The sequence below is a fragment of the Gambusia affinis genome, linkage group LG15, assembly GCF_019740435.1.
Source record: "Gambusia affinis linkage group LG15, SWU_Gaff_1.0, whole genome shotgun sequence".
In the NCBI taxonomy this organism is placed as follows: domain Eukaryota; kingdom Metazoa; phylum Chordata; class Actinopteri; order Cyprinodontiformes; family Poeciliidae; genus Gambusia; species Gambusia affinis.
Genome location: NC_057882.1, coordinates 16,587,954 through 16,610,586, shown reverse-complemented (window position 1 = coordinate 16,610,586; position 22,633 = coordinate 16,587,954). Strand labels below are relative to the sequence as shown.

Genomic DNA, 22,633 nt, shown 5'->3' with positions numbered 1-22,633 from the left:
AATGCAATTTAGCTAAATGCTAAAATTAGCAAATGCTAAAATTAGCATTAGCAATGCTAAATTTAGCTAATCTTATCATTAACAAAAATGAGCTAAATGCTAAATTAGCTAATTAGCACTAAGCTAAAATGCTAATTAGCTCAATTAGCATTTTGACTAATATTTGCCAAAATGCGTAACGGCTTGGCTAATACTAACGTTTAGCAAAAACGTTAGCATTTTTACTAATTTTAGCTCATATGCTCATTTTAGCACGCTGAATGGCGCAAGTCCATGTCAGTCGACGTTCTCGTGATTCTCCTTATGCCGTCGATCGTGCTGCAGCTTTGTATGGCGTCGATGCTAACTTTCAGCGTCGGAACGCCGGGTCCAGACCGACGGGCACACTTTGGCAGGCCCCATTTAAATTTCTTCAGAAATTTTCTAGTTTATAAAATAAAACCTAAAGTTAAAAATGTATTTCCTGAGGGAAATACTGACACAAGAGTTAGAAATTTTGAGATTTTTGAAAATTTGTTGATTTGAAATGTCTCTTTAAAAGGTAAAAAATATTTTAAAATGATCATGTTCAGGGAATTGGGCAGGTTTGCCCCTCCCCACCCCCACCTCATTCTAAAATGCTTCTAAAGCTACATTTGTGGCTTTATTAACGCCATATTTGGTAACCAGCTGACTCTAGGTTGGGCTTCACAGCAGGTAGCCTGACTAGGTAGGCAGCTAATATTCTGCGCAAGAGGTACATTTACTTAAAGCGTCACATCATTCTACATCAAGTCTATTATTAAATGTTATAGAATCACAAAAGTATAAAACCATATGTTGCCAATTGTGGGAATAATTGTTGCTTTCTCTGCTTTTAAATAAACATTAAAGGTTTTTGTTTAGTACTGTGAAACTATTTTGTGCTGAATGATATACTGATAAATTATGTTGCCAATACTGCTATTTGTTTAAATGACTAAAAATGACACTTTCAGAGGGAATGTTTTAATGGTAGATCATTTCAACATAACACTTTACCTGGCCGCCTTAATGTTTTTGGATATATGAATTAGACTTTTTTTTTCCTCCGCACATTTCTACCATTAGTGTAACACTTGTCCATGTAAGAAAATACAACATTTTAAAACATATCTGGCAATACAGAAGCAAACCCAGTAAGTTTTCCTCCACAAAGAATTTTAATAAACAATTTTCACTGACACATGAATTCCAAGCCCTCCAGCCCCTCAACTTTTTTTTTTTTTGTTTGTTGTTTTTTTATATACTAAAATAACTCAATGTTAACAGTCTATACAGCTAAAGGGCAAAATTAATCAAAGAAAATTACAATCTCATTTGAACAGTGTACTGTTTTGAAACAAACCATTCTAATCTAGACAAAAAGAGGAGAATTACATGGTGGGGTTTAGGAACAATAAAACAGTGAACGACAGTGGTTTGACAAGGTCTTCCATCTGGTAATTGGTGAACACATTTCTGCACTGTAACTTTACTGGATGTTAAATCTTTGGGAATTTTCAATTTCTGTGATTCCATCCTTAGGAAGGCAAGCAGAAGTGCCTGGTGCATTTCTTCTTCTTACAAGGCTGTTACTGTTGCTCGTCTTTGGCTCGAGGCCGGGTGATCAAACAGAAGGCACTTTTGTTGGCATTAGTGATGCAACTAACATGGCAGTTATACCTCTAGGCCTAAATAATATTAATAAGAATGGAAAATTGATCGCTCTCACATCAAATAATCCAACAACAAAGTGATCCCTTATGTCCAACATTCCTAACTGTTTTCCTCAAAGTCACTTTTAAGAATTAGTGTAAGTAGGCTTGCATGAGTGGCTACACACTTAGCACAGTCTGGTCTATGTAAACACGACCAGACCCATATTTAGTTCCAGAAAGAACCTGGCAGCTCAATGTCAGTTTGTTTTGCGTTTAGAAAAATAAATAAAAACCCATACTTTTTATAAGTTCATTCCTTATAAAGATGGAAATTGGTTTTACATATAATGTTCCCAAAACGGGCAACGAAAACCAAACGGATGTCAACACAGAATCTTGTCCAAGAGGCTATTGGTTCCCATTCTTTTCTACATGACATAAAAAAGCTACATATTACCCAGACTGGTACAATGCAAAATAAAATAGTCAGAAGCTGAGGCTGGTCATCACTGTTCAGGTTTAAAAAGTCATAATTCCGTTATGTTAAAAATTTGATGTCGCACCATTCCTACATTTTAAATGGTAAATCGTTTACCATCGGTTCCCCTTCCCGCACCTGTTGGGGCGCACCGTTAGTTAGTTTAACCAGCTGTGCTAGATAAAAACGAAAGAGAAGATAAAAGATAAATTTGTCAGTTTGAAACAGTTTCCAGTTGCAAAATAACACAAGCACTCATGTAGAAACGTACAATTCTTCTTAAAGACTTTAAAACAGTTGGCGTAGTATGTCTGTTCAGCAGCTAACGTCAGGCTAGCTAGCAGAGCAGCTAGCCTGACTAGAAAACCAGCTAATAACTTGTTTTACTTCCAATGTATATATTTGATTAAGTACTTTTACTTGAGTTTGTATCGAAATACTTGCTCAGGGTTCCCATGACATTTACATTTACAGATTTTTCACATCATCATCCCTTAGAAGTTCACTTATATACTCCGTTTTTATCCCTCAGCGATCATGAAACACGGTGAATTGGCAGTGTGGTAAAGGGCTATTTCACAATTTTTATGGCATCTAGACAGCTTAAAATGCATAACACTGAAAAGTCTGGACTGAAGGATCCTGAATTTAAATCTTTAAAATCTGTTTGTGACTGGAAATATCGTAATTTCAGAAAAATCTTGGAAAAAATGAAGCATTTTCAATTCTAAGATTAACATAAATCATAAATGTTGGTCTAGTAAGCTGGCAAAGGCCAAGAAAATACGGTGAAATTGCTCTTTTTATATTTGAATGAGTTTCATCTGGCAATAAGAAAAAGAAAAAAAAAACTCAAGTTGTCACAAACCCGATGTCATATAAAAGTAAATCCATGTAACTTTATTTTTCCAGAATTTCCAATAACTTTAAAAATGGAATAAGCAATAAAATCCAGAAATTCCCAACATTAAATACTTAAATATTCATCCTTACTTGGAGAAAGAATTAAAATCCTTCCATACTTGTCAAAACGGCACAAGACAACTGATAAAATTATATTAAAACTAATAATCATTGCTTTTCTGTTTAAAATTGTTACATATTGTTTGTGAAAATCTTGGTATAAGTACTGATACTGTGGCCTTTTTACATCAGCTTATACCAGTGACGTGCGGTCAGGGGAGGCAGGTGAGGCAGTGCCTCACCAGCCATCATGGAAAGAAAGAAAATATATAATCATAAAGTAATTTAAATTGTTATATTCATCCGGTGGTTTGTACTAAAAAATATTTATTTTTCATGTAGCTTCACCAATTTCGATTTTTATTTGTTCAAAATCGCTGAATTTTCTTATTTTCCCATTCAAATGCTTGGAAGCGATGCCGGTGAGGCAGCAGCGAGCTCTGCCTCACCTTGGATTGCGCAACCCCTGGCTCTGCGCTGGCTGCTAAGCGGAGAGAGCATGTTGCTGTACGGCGTCAATAAAATGGTTTAAACAAATTTAATATGTGAACTTATTTCCAATAATTTAGCTTATGTATATAATGTACAGTGCTTTTTGTCACCAACTGTGTTTGTGTAACGTGTTTCGTGTAATGAGCGATTATAAACGGCAGAGAACAGGTTCGAGGTGAGGCAGGCAGTTCTCTTGCCTCATGGCAGGGGGCGCTCAAGATCCCAGACGTTCGTCTTGTTCACTCCTCAACTGCCGAGTAAGTGACAGCGAGCTAGGCTAAACGATTCGGGAAGCAAGTCAAGTGCAGCGATAGATTATAATAGAGATAGTGATTTTTTAGGTAAGGTAAGACAGTAATAACATTTATTTTGTTTTGTTTTTTAAGGAAATGTGTGTTTTGTGAGCTACAGTTTGTATGTGTAAGGATGCAGAAGTGAAACATAACCTGTAAACTGCTGTCAATCTATGCATCTATTTGCAAATCTGATTCTGATGACGTCAGTGCCTCACCAGCTATGAACCTCACCGCACGTCACTGGCTTATACCATGAGAAATCCAGAGCAACCCATGCCTTTTTCATAAGTAATGACAGGATTATGGTCTGCAGAGAAAAGAATGTGTGCCTGGAATGTAAAGGGGGAAAATAATTCAGGCTAAAACACGGTGTTGGCCTCGGAAAATGGTCAACAGTAAACTGAAACAAGCAGTGGGACAAGTTACAATATGCCAGAATAGATTAATTACTTCCAATGGTTTCACAATTCGCCTCTAGAAGCACGTCACTGAAAGCACAGCTAGACATTAATCAGCACCTCAACACTCCCTTCATTTACAACAGGAAGGATGCAAATCGTACTAAGGGAACCACAGGCGAGATGGTTTATTACCACAGATGAATCACACCATTACATTTATTACAGTGACTGTTACAGATCTTTGAAAGTGTAAGACTGTGTTATGGCCATGTGAAGGAAAAGGAAAAGAAAAAAACGATAACCTCTGGATGGAAGAAAAATGAATCTCTAGAAGCTACATCTGCTTTCTCCGTAGAGAGGTCTAGTTCTGCTTTCAGCTATGTTAGATCTAAAACTTGGTGCCATTTAAAACAACAGTGAGGGACTTGGTTGTCTTATCAGAACAAAAAAACCCAAAAACAATCCACATATGGCTTAAACGCAACATTTAGTTCTTTAGTAAATCTAACTCCTTGGTTCACATGTGCAGTTCACATCAACAGTGCACTAGTTTTCGTTTTTCATGGGACCGTTCAACCAACACCCCACCAACCGTATGCGAAAGCCAGGCAATTTTAGTGTAACCGCGAGGCCAAAGACGCCTCCGTCAGTGGGCCACTTCGTCTCATACGCAGACGGTCACAGTGTAGCAGCCTATTGCTACCTCGTGAGACGACGAGAGGGACAAACACTTCAGTGGCATCTTCCAGGCATGGACCGATTATCGTGATCAAAGTATACCAAGGTTTAAAAAAATAAAAAATAAAAAAAAATAAAAATTTCTTGTTACAGTGTTCCTGATTTAGATCATTTTAATGAGATGGCAAAGAAAGAAAGTCAAAGCTATTCTTTGTCTTTGACTCCATGGAGCGTAAAAAAAAGAAAAAAAAAATGCAACGCTTCCCCTCTCACTTATGCTGCTGATCAAAGCCAGTCAGCTACCTTAACCCTAACACGGTCATAAGAGACTGGATCCAATTATTTTTTTATACCGCAGGGTGCATTTTTACCAGTTTTGTGTGTGGTTTCGGGAACTGATGGCCTGACAGGCCCCCCTCACCACTTGCCCACTGTCCAGTCATTTGGCACACTCCTCCTGAGTGTTGCATGGAGGGTTAAAAAGACAAATTGGGTTGTTTGGAACTTTTTCAAAGGAGAAATTGGTGAGCTGCCTGAGCAGGTAGCCTGACTAACCAGCTAATGCTAGCCCACCTTAACTCAAACCAAAGAAAGTGTTTTGTTGACCAGTTTTCCTTGGTGTGTAGCAACAGTTGCTACACACCAACAGCCAGCAGGCTGAAAGAAGTGTACTAAAGTAGCTCTGTCCATAAACTACTGCTTAACACTGCTTATTCCTTACAAGTTGGCAAACTACAAGTGGCTTTTTGGAAGCTAACTGGAGATAGGCTGACTGATTCCCCAGCTAGCACCAGCTTGTTTAGTAGCATTGTTACTCTATAAAAAAACAGAACTGCAAAAAAGGGATTATATTCTGCTTCACAAACACTGAAATTTGTGATACTGTAGTTTTACCGGGAGAGTCCCACACCGGCCCATGCCATTGCTCTTCATTTACAAGAACAAAATGTCCCCTGTGACGATAAAACAATGAGGAAAAATTGGTGTCGACATCAACTCCCTCCCGATTTTCCCCAAAACTAAAATATTCAACAAAAAGTTAATTCACATTAACACTCCTTTAGGCACATAAGTCTCAAAGAATCCCACTTGTGTGGTGGTCAGGAATGCTTTACACACGACGAAAATAAGAGTGAGGGTGCTTTTGAGCAAAGGGTGACAAACCCGCAGATCTGTTTCTGATGCAATTACTTCCACTTCTAAAAACAAAGAGAGCCTTCCGGACCGCAAGCCCGACCAGGCTGTTACGGAGCAGGAAGACGTCCCGAGCGCATCCTGGGACTCATCCACCCAGACGCGACCCTACAGATCTTCTGTCATCCTTTTACCGGTTAAGCTTTGTTGGTTGGGGTTTTGTGTCGTTTATGCCATGATGTAGCCCATTGTATTGCTCGGCAGCTATTTACAGAATTGCAAAAAACATCTGACTGGTCTACACACAGTATCTCACATTGTCCCATGTTTTATTTAGTGGTCCTCATCAAAAAACAAAAAGTACTACAAAGTGTAAACATGGAAGAAAAAAGAAAAAAAAAACAAATCATCGTTTATAAATGGTAATTGTTGCATCGTCCTCTTCTCAACCTGCTGTAAAAACCCTATCTGCAGACTTACACGGTAATCAAATGGGCGTTTTGTTTTGGGGACTTTTTCTCAGCTCCGAGTACAGATGATCTCTATCAATTTCACCGTTTAATGTCCCGTCTCCTCTTCTTCCAGTCTGCGATCCGTTTTTTTTTTTGTTCAGACCAGAGCTGTCCACTATCTCTGCATCTTGTGCAGGTACTTCCACCTCAGCAGCGTTGTGTTTCCCGCCCAAACCCGCAGGCAGCTGGGCCCATGAGTGAGAGGTTAAATGGAGGGGAGGGGGGGAGATCAAATGGAACAAAAGCCATCTTTCACTTACAAATCCTTCAGAGTTTGCAATCAATATTGAGATGTCAGGCCCAACATTTAAGTTAAATTTCTTCATTTTTTAACACACAGCAGAATAAACATTGTTTGGAAGCAAGGTCTCCTGGTGGCAAGTCAAATGTTCAGAGGTTGCGTTACTTTTTCCTCTTTTTTTCATTTAATATTTTGTTATCAGGTTGCTTTTCTTTTTTCTTTTTGACTTTGAAGTCGCGCCCCCTCTCGGAAGCTCAGTCCTGTTTGACCTGAAGCTGCTGCTTCCAGGCTTCATTCAAGTAAACCAGTCGCTTGTAGTTGAGGATAAACAGAATGAAGTTCAGCGCGTATGTGGTGATGCAGATGACGCAGAAGTCCTTTAGGACAAAGTAGAGGATGTAGCCCAGGTAGAGCGAACCCACCACCGACAAGATGGACGTCGTCATGAGGAAAAGGGCGGCCATTGCGCTGACGGTCATTCCTGCGGCAACAAACACAAACGGAGGCTTAGCTGAGCAGAGAGGGACAAAAAGAAAAGAAGCCAAAGCTGATGAGTCTGCGCTTTCCGCCGAGGCGTCGAGACTCAGACAGTTCTCCTTTTGTACCGAGCGCCTCCTCGTGATGACATTCACCTTTAAAAGCTCAGCTGACTGGTCGTTTTGTGTTGTCACATGAACGTGTGGTCACAGACTTTGAAGTCCGGGTTTCCTCAGTGCATTGCAACAGTTGGGAATTATTGTTTTTGTTCAATTCACATTTACAAGAATCCACCAAAACCTGGAGGGTCCATGTTGGGGCTGAAGCAATTCATCAGATTATTCATAATTCCTCGGTTGCTGAAATGATCGTCAACTAATTTAGCTATCAATTGTTAATTGGAACTTAAAAAAAAAGGCTATTTGCTGAGTAGTACTTAAGCCAAAACTGTACAAAAATATATATAAACATTTTGCAATTTAAGGTAAAAACCCTTTTGTCTGTAAATAGGCTTTAGCAAAAACTCCAACGGGCATAGATTTAGCTTTACTTTCTTAATTCAATTCCTTTTTTTTTTTTTTTTTTTTTTTTTAGAATTTGTTTATGTGAATATTTTAATGCATTTATATTGTATAAAGGATTAAATGAAAAATTTGTTGTCATTTTTTTTTAGATGATTACCTATGTGGATTAGAGCTGCAGTTAACGTTTATTTTAGTAATCGAATAAACAGGTTGAGTAGGAGGACAACACATTATCAGGTATGAACAAAGTAAGCCTTAATAATTATAGAATAAAAATGAGCGGACATTTAGTGGATTTTGCTACTTATCCCTGAAATAACCACCATTTGTTGTATGTTCTGACCAACACTGAGGCCCATAACTGTTTGGAGCAGCACAATGTCTCATTCACTGACACGATCCGCGTTTAAAGCTGCGCTTTGCATATTCTGGATTCACAACGTTTAACATGCAAACATATTCGCAGCCCTTGACCAATGAGGATTATCGGAAGCTTATATGATGAGCTTACCGTAATTGTGAATTTTAAAAGTGTGGTGTGCCTTTCTATTCACTTTAATTGGATTCCCCTAAATAAAATCCAGAACAACCAAATAGATGTGACATAACTTCAGTATAAAACCAGCTGTTCTACAGAGGCCTCAAAACCTGGCTAGGCTACGCTCAAACAGCCGATCTTGATGCAAATCAGTTTCTTTTTTTTTTTTTTTGGCATGGTCGTTCAGACTTCTGTTTGAACGGTTTACGTCCCCACTGCGATATGCATGTGCAGAAGAAGAACGGCGACGTCACACAGCATCGCACTGTTTACAGAAGTGATAACGGACTGAGCCTTTATGGATTGTCTTGAAAGCGTTGTCACAAGGTCATAACGACACAAAGGAAGCCAATAAAAAGAAAGCAAAACGAATAGTGACAGACTTTTGTGGAGTATCGACTGCAACTTCTGTGCAGAGGTCTGTAAGGCTGCGAAGTCAGAGCCAATAGGATGAGGCCAGACTTAAAGGTTTTTGGCAACATGCAGATTCCCTCTATCTGACGTAGAAAACCGAGTACATGAAGGAGTGACGCTTTTTGTTCAGCAGGGACAGGGAAGCAGGTCAGGGTTTGTGGGAAAATGGCTGAAGCTAAAACAGGGCAACACCAGAGGAAAACATGTCAACAGGGCTACAATGGAAGGGTTTATTAGCACATTCCTTTGTAATAATGGTGTAGTCAAAGCCCAGACATCCATTTAATTAGAACCGTTTTAAAATGCTCTCCTTTTCAATATTTTTGCAGTAAACACAAAAATGTGTTTTTACTGCAGAGGTAAAAAAAACAACATATCCCACAAGACTTTCAGATTAATATTTGCTTACAAAAGCTGTGCGCCATTTTCTCCAAACATCACAAGAATGCATTTATGGTGAAAAATGTATTTTTATGATGAGAATTTTTGTTTTTTATTGTGTCACTATAAACTCCAGTTAATGTTTAAAGAAAAACAGACGTTATTTTTACTATTTTTTGCACGGTTTTTGCAACAAGAACACCAATAAATAGCAGAAAATTCAAAAATATGCGTGTCATTTAATGATTTCAATCACACTTATTTAACCAAATGCCATCCTGAAGAGGCTTCTTTTAAATAGGAATGTTTTTCAAGATCCAAAACAAGAATAAATCTCAATAGTCATTTTTATTGTTTTTATAATTGCCCACCCTTACCCACTGCTGCAGCGGGGGAAAAAAAGTGAAGTTTACAGTCGTTACATGACAAACAGTTTAAAATTTAGAGGGGTGCTAACTTTTGGACAGGTCAAAGAAAATGGGAGTAATCAAAGTTTTCAAAGCAGCCTCCAGTGTTTCCCACGTTTCTTGGTTGAACTCAGCTGCTGTCGTTTCAGTCACATATGCAGCAACTGATGTGGCTTTAAAAAGAAGCTCTTGTTCGGCATCGAGTCCAGGTTGCCGAGCGAGTTTACCAGCCTAACTCCCATCAACACACCGTGTGTGTTAACGGGAAGACAAGGTGTCTGTGACAAAGAGGCTTTCAAGTTCAAACAAGCTGCACATGAGGAGGAATGTGCAGAATTATTGCTCAGCAACAGCAATGTTTACCTCTAGGGGTCAACCCACTTGATGCTGCTTTCATTTCATTAGATACCCTAGATTTAAAAGGACAAATATCATTTCCATATGGTGGTCTGATATTATTCCAGGGGGCATCTGGGTCAAGTTTGGTCAAATTTAGCTGCAACATAAGAGGGGAGATTTAGCAGAGGCAGTGCCTGAAGTGAGAGGAAACGTCTCCCGAATCTGCGTTGCTCACAACAGGTTGCGTCAACTAAAATTGCATCTTACCTAGTAAGAGCTGAAAAGCATAAAAGAGTATCCCGTAGACACTGTTGGGTTGGTTCAGCGCACTATCGTTCCCAAAAATTGAGCCCAGGAGTCCAAATCCTCGACCCCACCTAGACCAGGAAAAAAAACAAAAACAAAGAGGAGAATTTTATTTCAGGAAATCCAACAAAACAAATCCGAGTAATGTAGGTAACGATGATAAAACATGTCTTTGCAGTGGGGGAATGATGCAACTTCCTGGAATTCTCAGAGAGCAAAATTGACAGAATTAGTGGTTTGTTAACCAGTGGTTCACCCATTATTGATGCTGCAGTAAAAAAAACAAAAAAAACAACAAAAAAAAAACAAAAAAAAACTTGTTTTCTTCTTTAAGGGGGGGGGTTTCCACCTCCTTTTCAAGGAATTTCAGATAGACATCATTTCCTGGAAAACTGGGAATACTACCTTTGAGCAACAATGTGCTTTTCAAGGTGGAGCTGTGCTAAAACATGCTTCCAACTTGAGCCTGGAAAGCTTCACAATCTTTAAAACATCAGCCACGACTATTTGATCACCGTCATGTTTGTCACACCACGAATTAAAACTTAAGCATTAGAGTTCACCAGGTCCATTTGTGACAGATTTGAATTAGGTCTGAAACAATTCATTGGATAAATCGCAATTAATCAATTGCTTAAATTATGGCCCACTAATTTAGTAATTGATTAATCATTAACATGGAGACACGGACTCAAAAAAGGGGTATTTTGTGAAAAGGGAAACTTCAGCGCAGTAATTAAGCCAAAAAAATAAATAAATAAATAAAAAATGCATTTTGCATTTGAGAAAGAAACACCTCAGTCAGTTTTAGCTTCACTAAAATTTTGTTCCAATTTACAAAGCTGCAGTCAGAAAATGTTTCTAGAAAAAAAAAAAAAAAAGAGAAAGACAGCAGGCATCCAGAAAGAGTGTGTGTACTCTCATAAGGACTCCATTAACAGCCAATTTAAAACGTCAGGCACAGAGGTCAGGGTTCGACTCAGTGAAGATGTTCAATAGTAAACACATGGTGACATCGTGTCCTTCACACAGCACAGAAAGTTACTCAAACTACAAAACCTTCTGCATGCGCTAATTTCCTCCAACACCCAAGTTTAACGAGGCGGATAGAATCTTAATGACTGTCCTGAACCAGAAATTATCTTCAAAAGCAACATCTTTGGTGATAAAAGGCTCCTTAAGTAGAAGCGTAACTGGTTGAAACATCCAACTACCCCAGTTATCCTCAACCTAAATCTACCGTTTATAAATTAGAAATAACTTAAATCAAGTTTTCCATCTCCCTTCCGTTGCTCTCAGGTTCTACAGAGGCGTTTGCTGAAGTCACAAACACTTGATTTCAAATTCACAGTTTCCACAGGGGGGTTTTCGAAATATTCTCCATTACATTTCTCTTCTGACGTTTCCATCTGAATCCAAGATCAGAAGTAGCTAGAATCAGTTCAACTGCAAGAGCCAGCTTCAGATCACAGAAACCAGAAAGTTTTGCTAGTTGTTGGGATTACCTACGATACTATTTACGATTAGTCAGTAATGGAATTCAATCAGAGGCTGTAGATACTGATTTATTGAAATAAATAAATTTATTAAATTTTTTTTTGCATTTTATTGAAATAAAAAAAAACCCACTAGTGGCATTAGCTTCAACCTTAAAGTCAGAAATTTGACTTCAAAGGGTTAAAACTCTTAACTTTGCCTTTCATTGGTACTCAGAGGTCAAACATTCAATCCTATTTTGCTTAATAAATATTCAGACCGAGTACCATTAATGTGACGTGTAACAGTTTAAAAAGCCAAATCCTCCTCAAAGCACTTTTTTTATTGCTAAACAACGCCTGTATTTTATCTCATCAGTTTATCAGCTATTTCAGTTTCATCTGTTACATTCTTTGTGACAGGTGTTTCAATGATTGGCCGATAAGTATTTCCTTGACAGCCAAGCTTTTAATAAACCCTTAGCTGACAAGGAAATGCTTACAAAATGAAAGTGTATTTAAAACCTGCAATTTAAAATGCATAAAATAAACTACAGTGAAACGAGTTTGCCAGTTTTAATCCTGTTTAGCTGCGGCCATCGGTTGAGGCAGACCACTTGTTGGTCGTGGCAAATGGTTGCTTGTAATGAGTCAGGTTCTGGTTCTGCAGGAGATTTCTTCCTGTTAACAGCTGTTTCTCCTTTCCACTGCTGCTACACGCATGATCATTACAAGGGATGGCTGTAAAGTCAACAACATAAGTCCAGGAGGAGTGAATTCTGTAAGTCAGTGCAATCTGCTGAGTTTCCTTAGATAAAAACTTTTTAAGCTACTTTGAATAATTAATTGAGCTTACTGTACAGTTTGATAACCAAGATCAAAATGAATGCATGCGTAATCGAACTGAAATTATTTTTTGTAAAGTGCTTTGATGACATTTGTTGTAAACTGGCGCTATATGAATAAACTGAACTGAAAGACGGAAGAAAGATTTCTTCCATTAAAAGAAAAATAACCTGTTATTGTGAATACAAAACATTCATCACCTGATGTGTAGTTGCTTTATTAATACAAACACTGATAACATCACGAGATTCCCTTATGTAAATTACTGAGATTCACGGGCAGGCTTCCAGAACCAACAAATACTGCCAACTTTAAAAATATTCAAATTTTCAATCATAGCATTCCTATGAAAGTCCTGGAGAAACCAGAAGTTTTTGCAGGATTTTAGGGGAGTTCGACTGCATAGTGTTGGCTGTCTGAAATAAGGCTATAACACTTACCCTTTGCTTACAAAAAAAAAAACCATTACATTTTGCTATTTGTTAGGGACAGTCAAGGGAATGTCCCTAAAAACCCATCACTTTATTGAAGGTAAACATTATATTTTTTTTTAAAAACTACATGCAATGAATGTAGGCAACAATTTCATAGGCCAATGTCAGCTTATCAGACTTCTACTGCTATTCTATAAAGTGTAAAATGACAAAAAGTCATAATATTCCATCTCATAAGCACCTGGAAAGTACAGCAAATGCTTGTATATATTATAGGCAGGTCTAGGTATCAACATTTTTATATTCATTAATTTGAGGTAACAATGCCATGGGAACAACACATTTATACTGAAAGTTTTTAATAAATGTTTGGCTAAAGAGGAAATACCTATAGCTGGTTTTTTTTCTTCAGGTTTGAAGAGGGCAGGACTAACTCGACTCATCATCAAACAAATATGCAACAAGTCTTCAACAGTCTGCATTCCAGAGACATTGTGGCCTTTTATTCTGCCATGATGGGTTTTGTCATTTGTGTGTGCTCTGTACAACAACTGAGAAGGCAGGGACTAAATCTGGCTTTTAAATGGGGGATTGTTTCCCTGCAAATCTGGATTGCATTATCCTGAATTAAACAGTGATACTTGGTGTACGGCAGTGGTGTCAAACTCCAGTCCTCGAGGGCCGCTGTCCTGCAGTTTTTAGATGTGCCACAGGTACAAAACACCAGAACCAAATGGCTTAATCACCTCCTCCCTTTGTAGATCAGCTCTCCAGAGCCTTTCTAATGACCTAATTGTTCTATTCAGGTGTGGTGCAGCAGAGGCACATCTAAAAGTTGCAGGACAGCGGCCCTCCAGGACTGGAGTTTGACACCTTCACCATACCATAGTATGTGAAAATGTGGTCTTGGTTGACGACAAAACAAACAAACAAAAACACGTTTTGCACTTAAACTCTTAAATCAATCAGTGAATATAGGTTACTTCAGAAACTGAAATCATTCATTAGTGACAAAAATTACAGTGACGTGCTAAGTCAGAAACCGAGCCCTGGCGCTAAAATAATGGGTTTACTTTTGTCCCCACCAGGCTAAGCATTACTTACTTATTTAAGTATTTTTAAAATGTTTGCTTTTTTTAATAATAATTATCAAGTAATATTTTCAAATTTCCTGCCAACATTAAACATTTTTTAAACACAAAAACAGAACTGACTGCTGGATGAATGACTGCACTAGCACCCAAACACAGGGCTTAGCAAGTTTTCTGGGGGAAACCTTGTATCAGTGATATGCTACAATCAATATTTTACTGTCTTAACTATTCCATCGAAAACTGCCTTTTATTCCCCCCCCCCCCCCCTCCCCTCCCCTCCCCACCGAGTTGCATTTCTTTTAGAATTTGGACAAAAACCCCTTCATGTTGAACCTGAAGACTGCAATCCTTAATATGACAATGGATCAAACGTTTAAAGTCAAAAAGTCTTAAACGAATCAGAAACGACACAAAGTCCAGTCGCAGCAGCAGACCATCAGCTGAGTTGCGGCTGTATGTGTAACTGGCACCAGAGCCTGATTATGCTCAGAAACTGCCCTTCGTTTCTGTAGTTGTCCAAGGTGAACGCTTTCACCCGTGTCAGACTGAAAGCTGGGGACGAACGATAAACGAACAACTGAGCGCCGTCTATTTAACGAAATGCAGCGATAATAAAAAGCCTGAACCACAAGAAATTCTAGTTTTAGTCAAGGGTCTTCCCACAATACAAACATTTCAATAAGCTCAAACTACCTCTTCTTTACTCTCACTAAGCAGATAAAGTTTGGGTTAAATATGTTGGAAAACTACAATTCATAAGTTATTTATCCGTCGTTATTCACTTAAAAGAAAGCCGGCTAAAAGTAACTTACGGTAGCCTGTTTGCTAGCGGTTAGCAACGTTAGCTTTGCCAAGCTAAATAGCTAATGTTGTGCTTGTTAACTACAGGCAGAGAGCTTCTTTATGGAGGTTTTCTGCCTAGCAAATATCTTTCAGCATCCCTGCAGTAAAAAAAAGACAGTTTTACAGTCAAGCCTCTGCGGTCCAAGACAGCAGTCAAACATTAGCAGAATGCATTTGACAGTTTAAAGCGCGCAACCCTTCCCCAGATTGCCACAATAGCAGCCAGCTTTCATTGAGCGCCACAGAAGGCGCTCTTTGCTGAATTCAAATTACCTGGAGCTGAACACTTTCGAGCAGCTGATGGAGGTGCTGACGTCGCACATGGCCTCATAAGTCGGGTCCCGGGCCTTTTCCCTCTCGACGTGAAACGCATACAGAGAAAGGAGAATGCCCAGCAGGCAGACAAGGAGCCGGGCTATTCTTTCCCACCGAGGGGTGGACACTCTCAAGACGGGCGCCGCCATCACTCTCTGGCCTAGCTGGAGACACGCATACACACGCAGCTGGTTCGCCTATGAAGCAGAGCGGCGACGTGGAAAAGCGTCAGGACGCGCCACACCGTGAGGGGCGGGCCGCTACCAAACAGCTATCTGGCGGTTTATTATGGCAAGCAACACGGCTCAGAGTAGTTTTGATTTTTGTAAATGCCGCTTTCAGTACCTCAAAGCTCTCCGGGTGCCACCACTTTGGGAGCCGTTTCGAAATAGTATCCAATGGGACTTTTTCTTCTTTGTTTAATTATGTCATAAAATAAAACAAAAGTAAAAGTCTTATTTCCATTGTTGGAAAAACAAAACAGAAAGGATCTTAGAGTTCAGAACTTAATAATTAAGGCCTCAAAATCCAATATGGCTGCCTTGCATATGAATCTAATCTACTAAGGAATATGGGGATTTTTTTTCTTTTGCGTTACAATAAGCTTACTGCAATATTTGCTGGTCTACTTTGTATACAGTCACATGTCAATTTCAAATATATACACATATAAAGAGCCTCAGTGAAAATGTGTTTATTATTATTAACTCTTTGGTCCAAAAAAACTGATTGAAAATCGATTTATTCACTGCATGTTTACGTCTGTTTGTGTAAGGTTGAGATGGAACTGCACATGAAAACAGCCCTTTAAACCATACCGACTACCAACACAAAAAATACACAATCAAAACTCTCAGATGATTTATTAACCCATGATAATGATTCAGAAACAGTCCAATAGTTTCGATGTATTTTTTCTTTCTTATGGAAAGTTTCTGTTTATATCATAGGTTTGCGATGCATTTCTATCCTAAAGAAAAAGATATAAAACTTCAGATATTTCACAATGAGATAGTAATATACATGGAAAATCTTTATGATAACCTTAAATAATAATAGAAAGTACAATGGTCCCCGTAAGAAAGGCTTACGGTATTCATTTATGTCCCATGAACTGGTTAGTACATTATTGAGAGGGAACGCAAAAGAAAAACAATTTTCCATGTCTCCTAGAGGGTTCCGTACTAATCACATCAGAGGAAAAATATGTATGTATGTTTCTGCACTTCAGACAATTTTTCTCTAATTTAACAATATAGCTACCACAATATTTTTTAAAAAAGACAAAGAAATACATAGTATTGCTAATAATGCTTCCCTTAACAGTGTAACCATTATAGCTAGCCTGATAAGTAAGCACATCAATTAGTGGACAGTCTTCTTTTGAAACTTGAAATTTCATCACAGTTCATTTTTTCAGGTTTATCTCTTTAATATTAAACTTCCCAATGAGTCCGACTAAAGCAGGGGTGCTACCATCCTGCAACTTTCAGACGCTTCCCTGCTCCAGCACACCTGACTCAAACGAATGGCTTGTTAGCAGCTCTGTTCAGAGCTGATCCTGGTCTGTCGGGGTAAGGATGCTTCTAAAAGTTGCAGGATGATAGCTCTCGAGGACTGGACTTGAGCACCCCTGGACTAAAGGCAACAGACGTGCCACCACTGGTAGCACCATAGCTTGAGAACCATGAACATAGAGGTGTGGCTTTAGAACACGTTGTAATAAGTGCTGTAAATCCTATGTGTTTTTTTTGGAGTGTCACAATATCAACCCAGCTTGGTGCAACAGAATTTGGACTTTGTTAGACCCTCACTCACCCAGTCACACTCACTATACTCACCCTTTCATTTAAGGACATATTGACATACGAAGGCCTTCTGAAAACGCTTGTATTTGTACTGAGATTATAAAACAAAATTCAGCTATTTTAGCTTTATTGCTCTGTATTACAAATGTTCTTTAATTAAAATTATTTTTTGCATGAAGACTACTAAAATTAAAAATAACCTTTATTTCCCTATTATTTCTTGCAACTCAAGATACTTTTTGTCAGTTCAAAGCATGTGCAGGACATACAATGAAATCGAAATTGTGTTTGTCTCTCTTCATGATAAATTAAAATACTTTGTACATAAATAAATAAATGAATTTCACAATTCATTAATTTACTTATGTACAAAGTATTTTAATCAAATAATTACACTTTGTTTTATTTATGAGTGTTATTTCCTTCTTGTCGTTTCCTCTACCTTAAAATCACCTTGCGTTGTGAATTTCCTCTTTACATTCCTGTGTCTGCTTCTCAGAGCGACTTAAGCCGCCTTCCTGCGTGCTTCATCATCCAAACAATGGCGGCTGCTGTGAAATGTAAGAAAAAGACAAGTAGGAATAAGCTGAGAGTTTCAATTCAAAGAAAGATGCAGTAAAGGAAAACAAGATAATAACACTATGTAGAAAAGGTATTCCAGAGAAAATTAGGAAAGTCCAAGACTTCTTGGATGCATTTGTACAGAAAGCCATTTGCGTATTTCGTTTTACTATGACAGCTTATGTTGTGTCCCTAAGCAAGTTTGTATTTCAATCATGTTAATGGACTGCTTCACCACTTGAACTTAAATATATTTCATTAGGATTTTAGATAATAAACCAACACAAAATAGTGAACATTTGCGAAATGGAAGGTAACAGTTTTATAAATGTAAATGATAAAAGTGTGCTGTGAATTTGTATTCTGCCTTCTTTACTCGGATTCCCCTAAACTGGCTTCAGGTGTGAGCCAAAGAGTAAAAAGAGTCCAGGTGAGTTTCCATTAATCTAGGGTAAATTTAAAAACAAAGATAGCTCACTAGTCAAAGAGGACGTTGTAGAGCAGGGATTGATAATAAAACATTATCCCTCCCTACTGAAGAAATAACAATTCTGCTTTTCTTCAGTAGGGGAGAGGAAAGCTGGTCAGAACTGATGAGAAGCACGACAACGGCACTAAGCATACAGTCAGAGGTCCAACAAAATAAACCAGATCAAAACATTTGAACATGAGAAAAAAAAATGTCAGTCAAAATTTAGAAACTGTAAGACTTGAAGTTTGATGTTCACAAACACTCTACGTTCAACATGACGTGCTTTCAGCAATTTTGCAAAGAAAAAGTCCTCAGATTTGCAAAACTCTAGAAGACATAAAACACTACTAAAGGTGGACTACACTTTTCTCATTTTACTTGTGAATAAAATCCCAATTATGTTAGTTTATAACTGCTATTAAATCACATTGAATTTTAAACTTAATAATTACAAACTATGAAACAAGTATAACTACGTTTTGCAATGCACTAGGTGCAACTGTAGCTCTCAAACTTTAACAGTGTTGTTTTTTTTTTGCTTTTTTTTTTAACTAATTCAATAAAAAATGATATCCGATATCACATTAGCACACACCAGTAATAACAGCATAATAATAACTACCAAAGAGAAGGTGGCGCTATCACGTGACTTTGCGAATATAAACAAAGAGTGACATCATCTGTTTACTTCCCAGACTCGACTGCAAGGATAAACAGCCGCTATTCCGCGTTTCCAAATGGCGACAGATATGGAAAGACTGGCTTCTTTCGAGGAGGCCTACTACGATCAGTACGACTACTACAACCTGCACGAATACTCCTGCCACGCCGGCGGCAAGGGCAGAACCAAGAGGGAGATCGAGCTGAACACGAACCGCCATTGTCCCGCTGGACACGAGAGGAAGATCGCTGAAAAATATCACAACAGCGAAATGAAGCGCAGAAGAACCAAGAGCGCGTCCTCGTGATGCCATTGGGTTTTTTCCCCTGGATGTTTATAGGTGAGAATCATTGTGGAAATGATTCTAGCGATCTAAACGGGGAGGCGATGTGTATTATTTATTCAATTTTTTTCTCCATGCAGAGATTTTGCTGACTAGTCAAGCTGCACAGGCCGCATGTCTGAGCTGATCTCTGGCAGAACACAGCTGGCCTTGTTTGATCATATTTTGCCACTTTAGATTTGAACATTTGTTATTATGTTGGCGCTATTTTATGACGAGGCTTGTTGGTTAAATGTAGTCCTTGTATGTTAAATGTGAAACATCTGCAGATGTATAAATTCAGGCAATTCAACAGCTTGAAAAATACAAATACCTTGTGTTTATAATGCACAAACTCGACCTATCGCTGAATTGGACGTCTAATTCAAACACCTGTTTATCACTGTTTTCCTGCAGATCAGCTGGATTTCTCATGTTGACCATGGCCACCAGTCTCTGCCTTTCCTGATCTAGCAAATGGAGGTTGTGACATTGAGGGCAATAGCCATTCATCAGTCAGGAGACAGCGCTTCACTCCTAACCTGCCCTGCAACAGGAGCCACCGCTCTCATGTTACAGCTGTGCAACAATATTTAGTGTTGAGCTATATAGGTCAGTTGTGTGTGCTTGATTAACTTTGCTGTATAAATATGGCCATGCGTGTGGGTGAAGATGGTACTACACTGTATTTAAATTAAATAAAATGTCTCAGTTTTAAACTTTTTGTTCTGGATTGTTTATTTGATCTTTTTTGTTTAAAGGTGCTGTAAAAGGCTTAGCGAGAGCTTCTGTGAACGTCAATTTTAAGTGTTGTCAAAGTCTTAATCAAAAGTAAAACATAATTAATTAAGTAAATAATTAAATGTACAACAAAATAATGGAATGTTTAAGCAGCATTGATTGCATGGGTCAAAAAAAACCCACCACCACTGAATACAGTCATTAATGAACAAAGTTTGGTTATTAGCATGATTCTAACGGAAACTGAAAAATAATTTCTTCTTACAGCCCTAGACTGGCTCTGGTGTTAATCCTCAGTGATTAAAATGAAACAAAATGCCTAAATATGAATAATAAGAAGCTCAAGTGTTGTCAGAGAATCAGTAACGCTTTAAATTATCATGATTTCTTTCGCCAACGGAAGTTAATGCTTTTATTGCGAAAAATAATCTTGTCAACCGGAACTACTACTTACTCCGTTACCCTGGTCAACTAAAAGCAATAAAACTAGTATTTTTTTGTTATATGTTCAGCTCTATATCTGCCGGGAAAATGCAAATATGCAGTGTGTGCAGCGAACAGACTCCAAAATACAGATGTCCAACCTGCAACATACGATAGTAAGTAAACGCATCTACATACTTGCGGGACAACTTATCACGTGTTAGCTGATTTTGTTAGCATAAGTAGAAACACCGAAGCATAGTTTATTATTATAATCTGTGTTATAAATGTTCATATATTTCTTTTAATACAACTTTATATTTTTCTGTTAAATAAAAATAGAGGCACATATGTAAGAATACTGTGGCTAAAAACAAGGCAAAACCTAAACAGTTCGTGACTTAAAGCATGTAGATAATCAAACCTGTCGGTGTTTACATATTATGTCACCGTCGTTTCTGTTATTTTCCCCGATAACTAATGTATTATCGCTATAATACATTAAAAAAAGAACACAAAAATTCAACACATGGTACAGGAGCCGGTTTGGGTCAAACTTAGTTGCGATTAGTCTACCTACTGGCTACTATTGAACTGGAAAAATAAGTGTGAATGGGCCAGTTTAAAAAAAACCAAACTTTTAATATTCGTTCACAATTATAAGTTTGGGAATAATTCGGAATAACATGTTTCAAATATCTCATAATTTACCACAATTATATCATAATTAACTATTTATCTTTTCCTCCCTCTCCTTCCCTTTTTTCTATTTTTTATCGTTACTCTGGACTTGGATACTGCGTCTTTGTTAAAGTTTCGCTTGAATTTAATTGAATTGCTTCCTTTTTGTGTTTATAATCTTTGCAGTTGTTCGCTTGGCTGTTACAAGAAACACAAAGGTATGGGAGTTTAAATCCTGTAAGTTTTTATTCGGACCGTGTATTTACAACTGATATTGACAGTTATCTTGTGTTCAGATTCCTGCCTTCCTGTTGAGAAACCTGCTTCGTCAAATCCTGAATCTATAGATGCTACTGGATCTGGTAACGATTCCAAATCGCTAATATTGTTCTTATTCTTTAAAATGCCTATTAAGCATTTGTTTTGCTGTAAAAAAAAAAAAAAATGCTATTTTGGAAAGTTGATTTACACTAAATCATAACAAATGTGCTACATTAACGTTTTCATCCACTAGTACTTTCTTAAAATATTTCCAAAAAGATTAATTTTCTTCCTTGTAAGAGAGGGATTTGTAGTCACCTTCATTCTTTCTCACTAATGAAAACCCATATTTTTCACCAATTGTGTTTGATTTATCTTACAGTAGCTGCAGCGTTTTTTGTTTTTTTTTAACTTTCACCATAAATTTTTAGCTAGATTGGATCTATATTGCTGATCCTTTCATTAAACTTATTTGTCTTTACTAAGGAAAAGATTTAGTGCACTTTTCTTTCATGCCTCTTAACCTTTTGGTGTTCATTTTCTATTTTTAAGCCATATTGCTTTGAGTTTTCCATCCTGGTGTTTTGCCTTCTTTGGTCAACCTCAGATATCTCAAACCTTTGGCTCTTTCAGCTCCTTCAGAGGCTCCATCAAATTTTGCCAGAACTGCTTAAGATTAGATATTGTGTTTTTAAGTATAAAGGTAATTTAAACAGCTGCTTTTATTGATTTTTTTTTTTCAGGCAGAACTGCAAATTACATTGTGATTCCAGAATTTTCTGATATACTTTTGTGAAGGAAAAGCTATTCCATCAAACAGAACAGTGTATCTATTCAGGCCTGGTTCTCAATGCCTTAAAAGTGAAACCACTGAACATCTTTCCAGAATAACAATAATGTATATATATATTTTTGCACCAGTTAATAATAATGTCAAATTTCTATATGTTTTATGTTTTGTTTGCTTAACTTCTCAGCAGAGCCTTTGAGTTTGGACGATCTCCTGCATGAGGACGACGTCATTGACAAAGTGCCACCGCAGAGGCTCCAGTTATTGGGTATCAAACCACTTTTACGTTTCTCTGTAAATGTTAACACGGTTTGAGGGGCGGGGAGAGCGACGATAATATGTCAGCGTTTTTATTTCAATCGTGTTGCTTTCCTACAGGTCAGTCACCAGAGCTCAGAGATCTTCTCTCCAACCCCCACCTGAGGCAGTTACTGCGCTCCATTGACGACGCAGAGAGCAAAGCGTCCGCCATGAAGGCCGCCATGCAGGAACCTCTGTTTGTTGAGTTTGCAGATCAGTGTTTAAAAGTTGTTGAAGGCGAAGGCAACGCATTATTTTCTAATGACTGATTTATAAAAATTAGATGTGCGGCTAGTTTAGCAATACTTACCTCTAGAGACGCTGTATGTAAATAATGTTCAAATAAAGGCTCAAGTTTTCATAGATT

General features: G+C 37.9%; 3 protein-coding genes across 4 annotated transcripts; 2 read left to right on the top strand and 1 right to left on the bottom strand.

Moving 5' to 3' along the window:
• Positions 1–4,446: 4,446 nt before the first annotated feature.
• On the bottom strand, positions 4,447–15,516 carry vkorc1l1 (vitamin K epoxide reductase complex, subunit 1-like 1). Its single transcript, XM_044141395.1, has 3 exons — positions 15,205–15,516; positions 10,201–10,310; positions 4,447–7,334 (listed from the first exon to the last, which is right to left on the bottom strand). Exons 1-3 carry the CDS (start codon positions 15,393–15,395, stop codon positions 7,108–7,110), a joined length of 528 nt encoding a protein of 175 aa, XP_043997330.1. The 5' UTR covers positions 15,396–15,516; the 3' UTR covers positions 4,447–7,107.
• A 3,243-nt stretch (positions 15,517–18,759) lies between these two features.
• LOC122845223 (nuclear protein 2-like) lies at positions 18,760–19,789 on the top strand. The gene is made up of 2 exons (XM_044141393.1): positions 18,760–19,088; positions 19,488–19,789. The coding sequence occupies exon 1, from the start codon at positions 18,825–18,827 to the stop codon at positions 19,053–19,055; it is 231 nt and encodes a 76-aa protein (XP_043997328.1). The 5' UTR covers positions 18,760–18,824; the 3' UTR covers positions 19,056–19,088; positions 19,488–19,789.
• A 430-nt stretch (positions 19,790–20,219) lies between these two features.
• Positions 20,220–22,631, top strand: znhit3 (zinc finger, HIT-type containing 3). 2 transcript variants are annotated; one of them, XM_044141392.1, is made up of 5 exons: positions 20,220–20,410; positions 21,102–21,133; positions 21,212–21,277; positions 22,157–22,234; positions 22,345–22,631. In XM_044141392.1, the coding sequence occupies exons 1-5, from the start codon at positions 20,316–20,318 to the stop codon at positions 22,533–22,535; spliced, it is 462 nt and encodes a 153-aa protein (XP_043997327.1). In that variant the 5' UTR covers positions 20,220–20,315; the 3' UTR covers positions 22,536–22,631. The 2 variants fall into 2 exon arrangements, with proteins under 2 accessions (XP_043997327.1, XP_043997326.1); XM_044141391.1 differs by having other exon boundaries at positions 20,222–20,410; positions 22,154–22,234.
• The last annotated feature ends 2 nt before the right edge of the window (positions 22,632–22,633 follow it).

Bases quoted from the DNA above. Each gene is read 5' to 3' on its own strand.
- vkorc1l1 (XM_044141395.1), bottom strand. From the start codon at position 15,395: ATGGCGGCGCCCGTCTTGAGAGTGTCCACCCCTCGGTGGGAAAGAATA. The intron at 10,311-15,204 runs GTAATTTGAATT...TTCCTGGTCTAG, and splicing joins TCGAAAGTGTTCAGCTCCAG to GTGGGGTCGAGGATTTGGAC. The intron at 7,335-10,200 runs GTAAGATGCAAT...TTGTTGCCGCAG, and splicing joins TGCTTTTCAGCTCTTACTAG to GAATGACCGTCAGCGCAATG.
- LOC122845223 (XM_044141393.1), top strand. From the start codon at position 18,825: ATGGCGACAGATATGGAAAGACTGGCTTCTTTCGAGGAGGCCTACTAC.
- znhit3 (XM_044141391.1), top strand. From the start codon at position 20,316: ATGTTCAGCTCTATATCTGCCGGGAAAATGCAAATATGCAGTGTGTGC. The intron at 21,278-22,153 runs GTAACGATTCCA...TTAACTTCTCAG, and splicing joins TATAGATGCTACTGGATCTG to CAGAGCCTTTGAGTTTGGAC. The intron at 22,235-22,344 runs GTATCAAACCAC...GCTTTCCTACAG, and splicing joins GCAGAGGCTCCAGTTATTGG to GTCAGTCACCAGAGCTCAGA.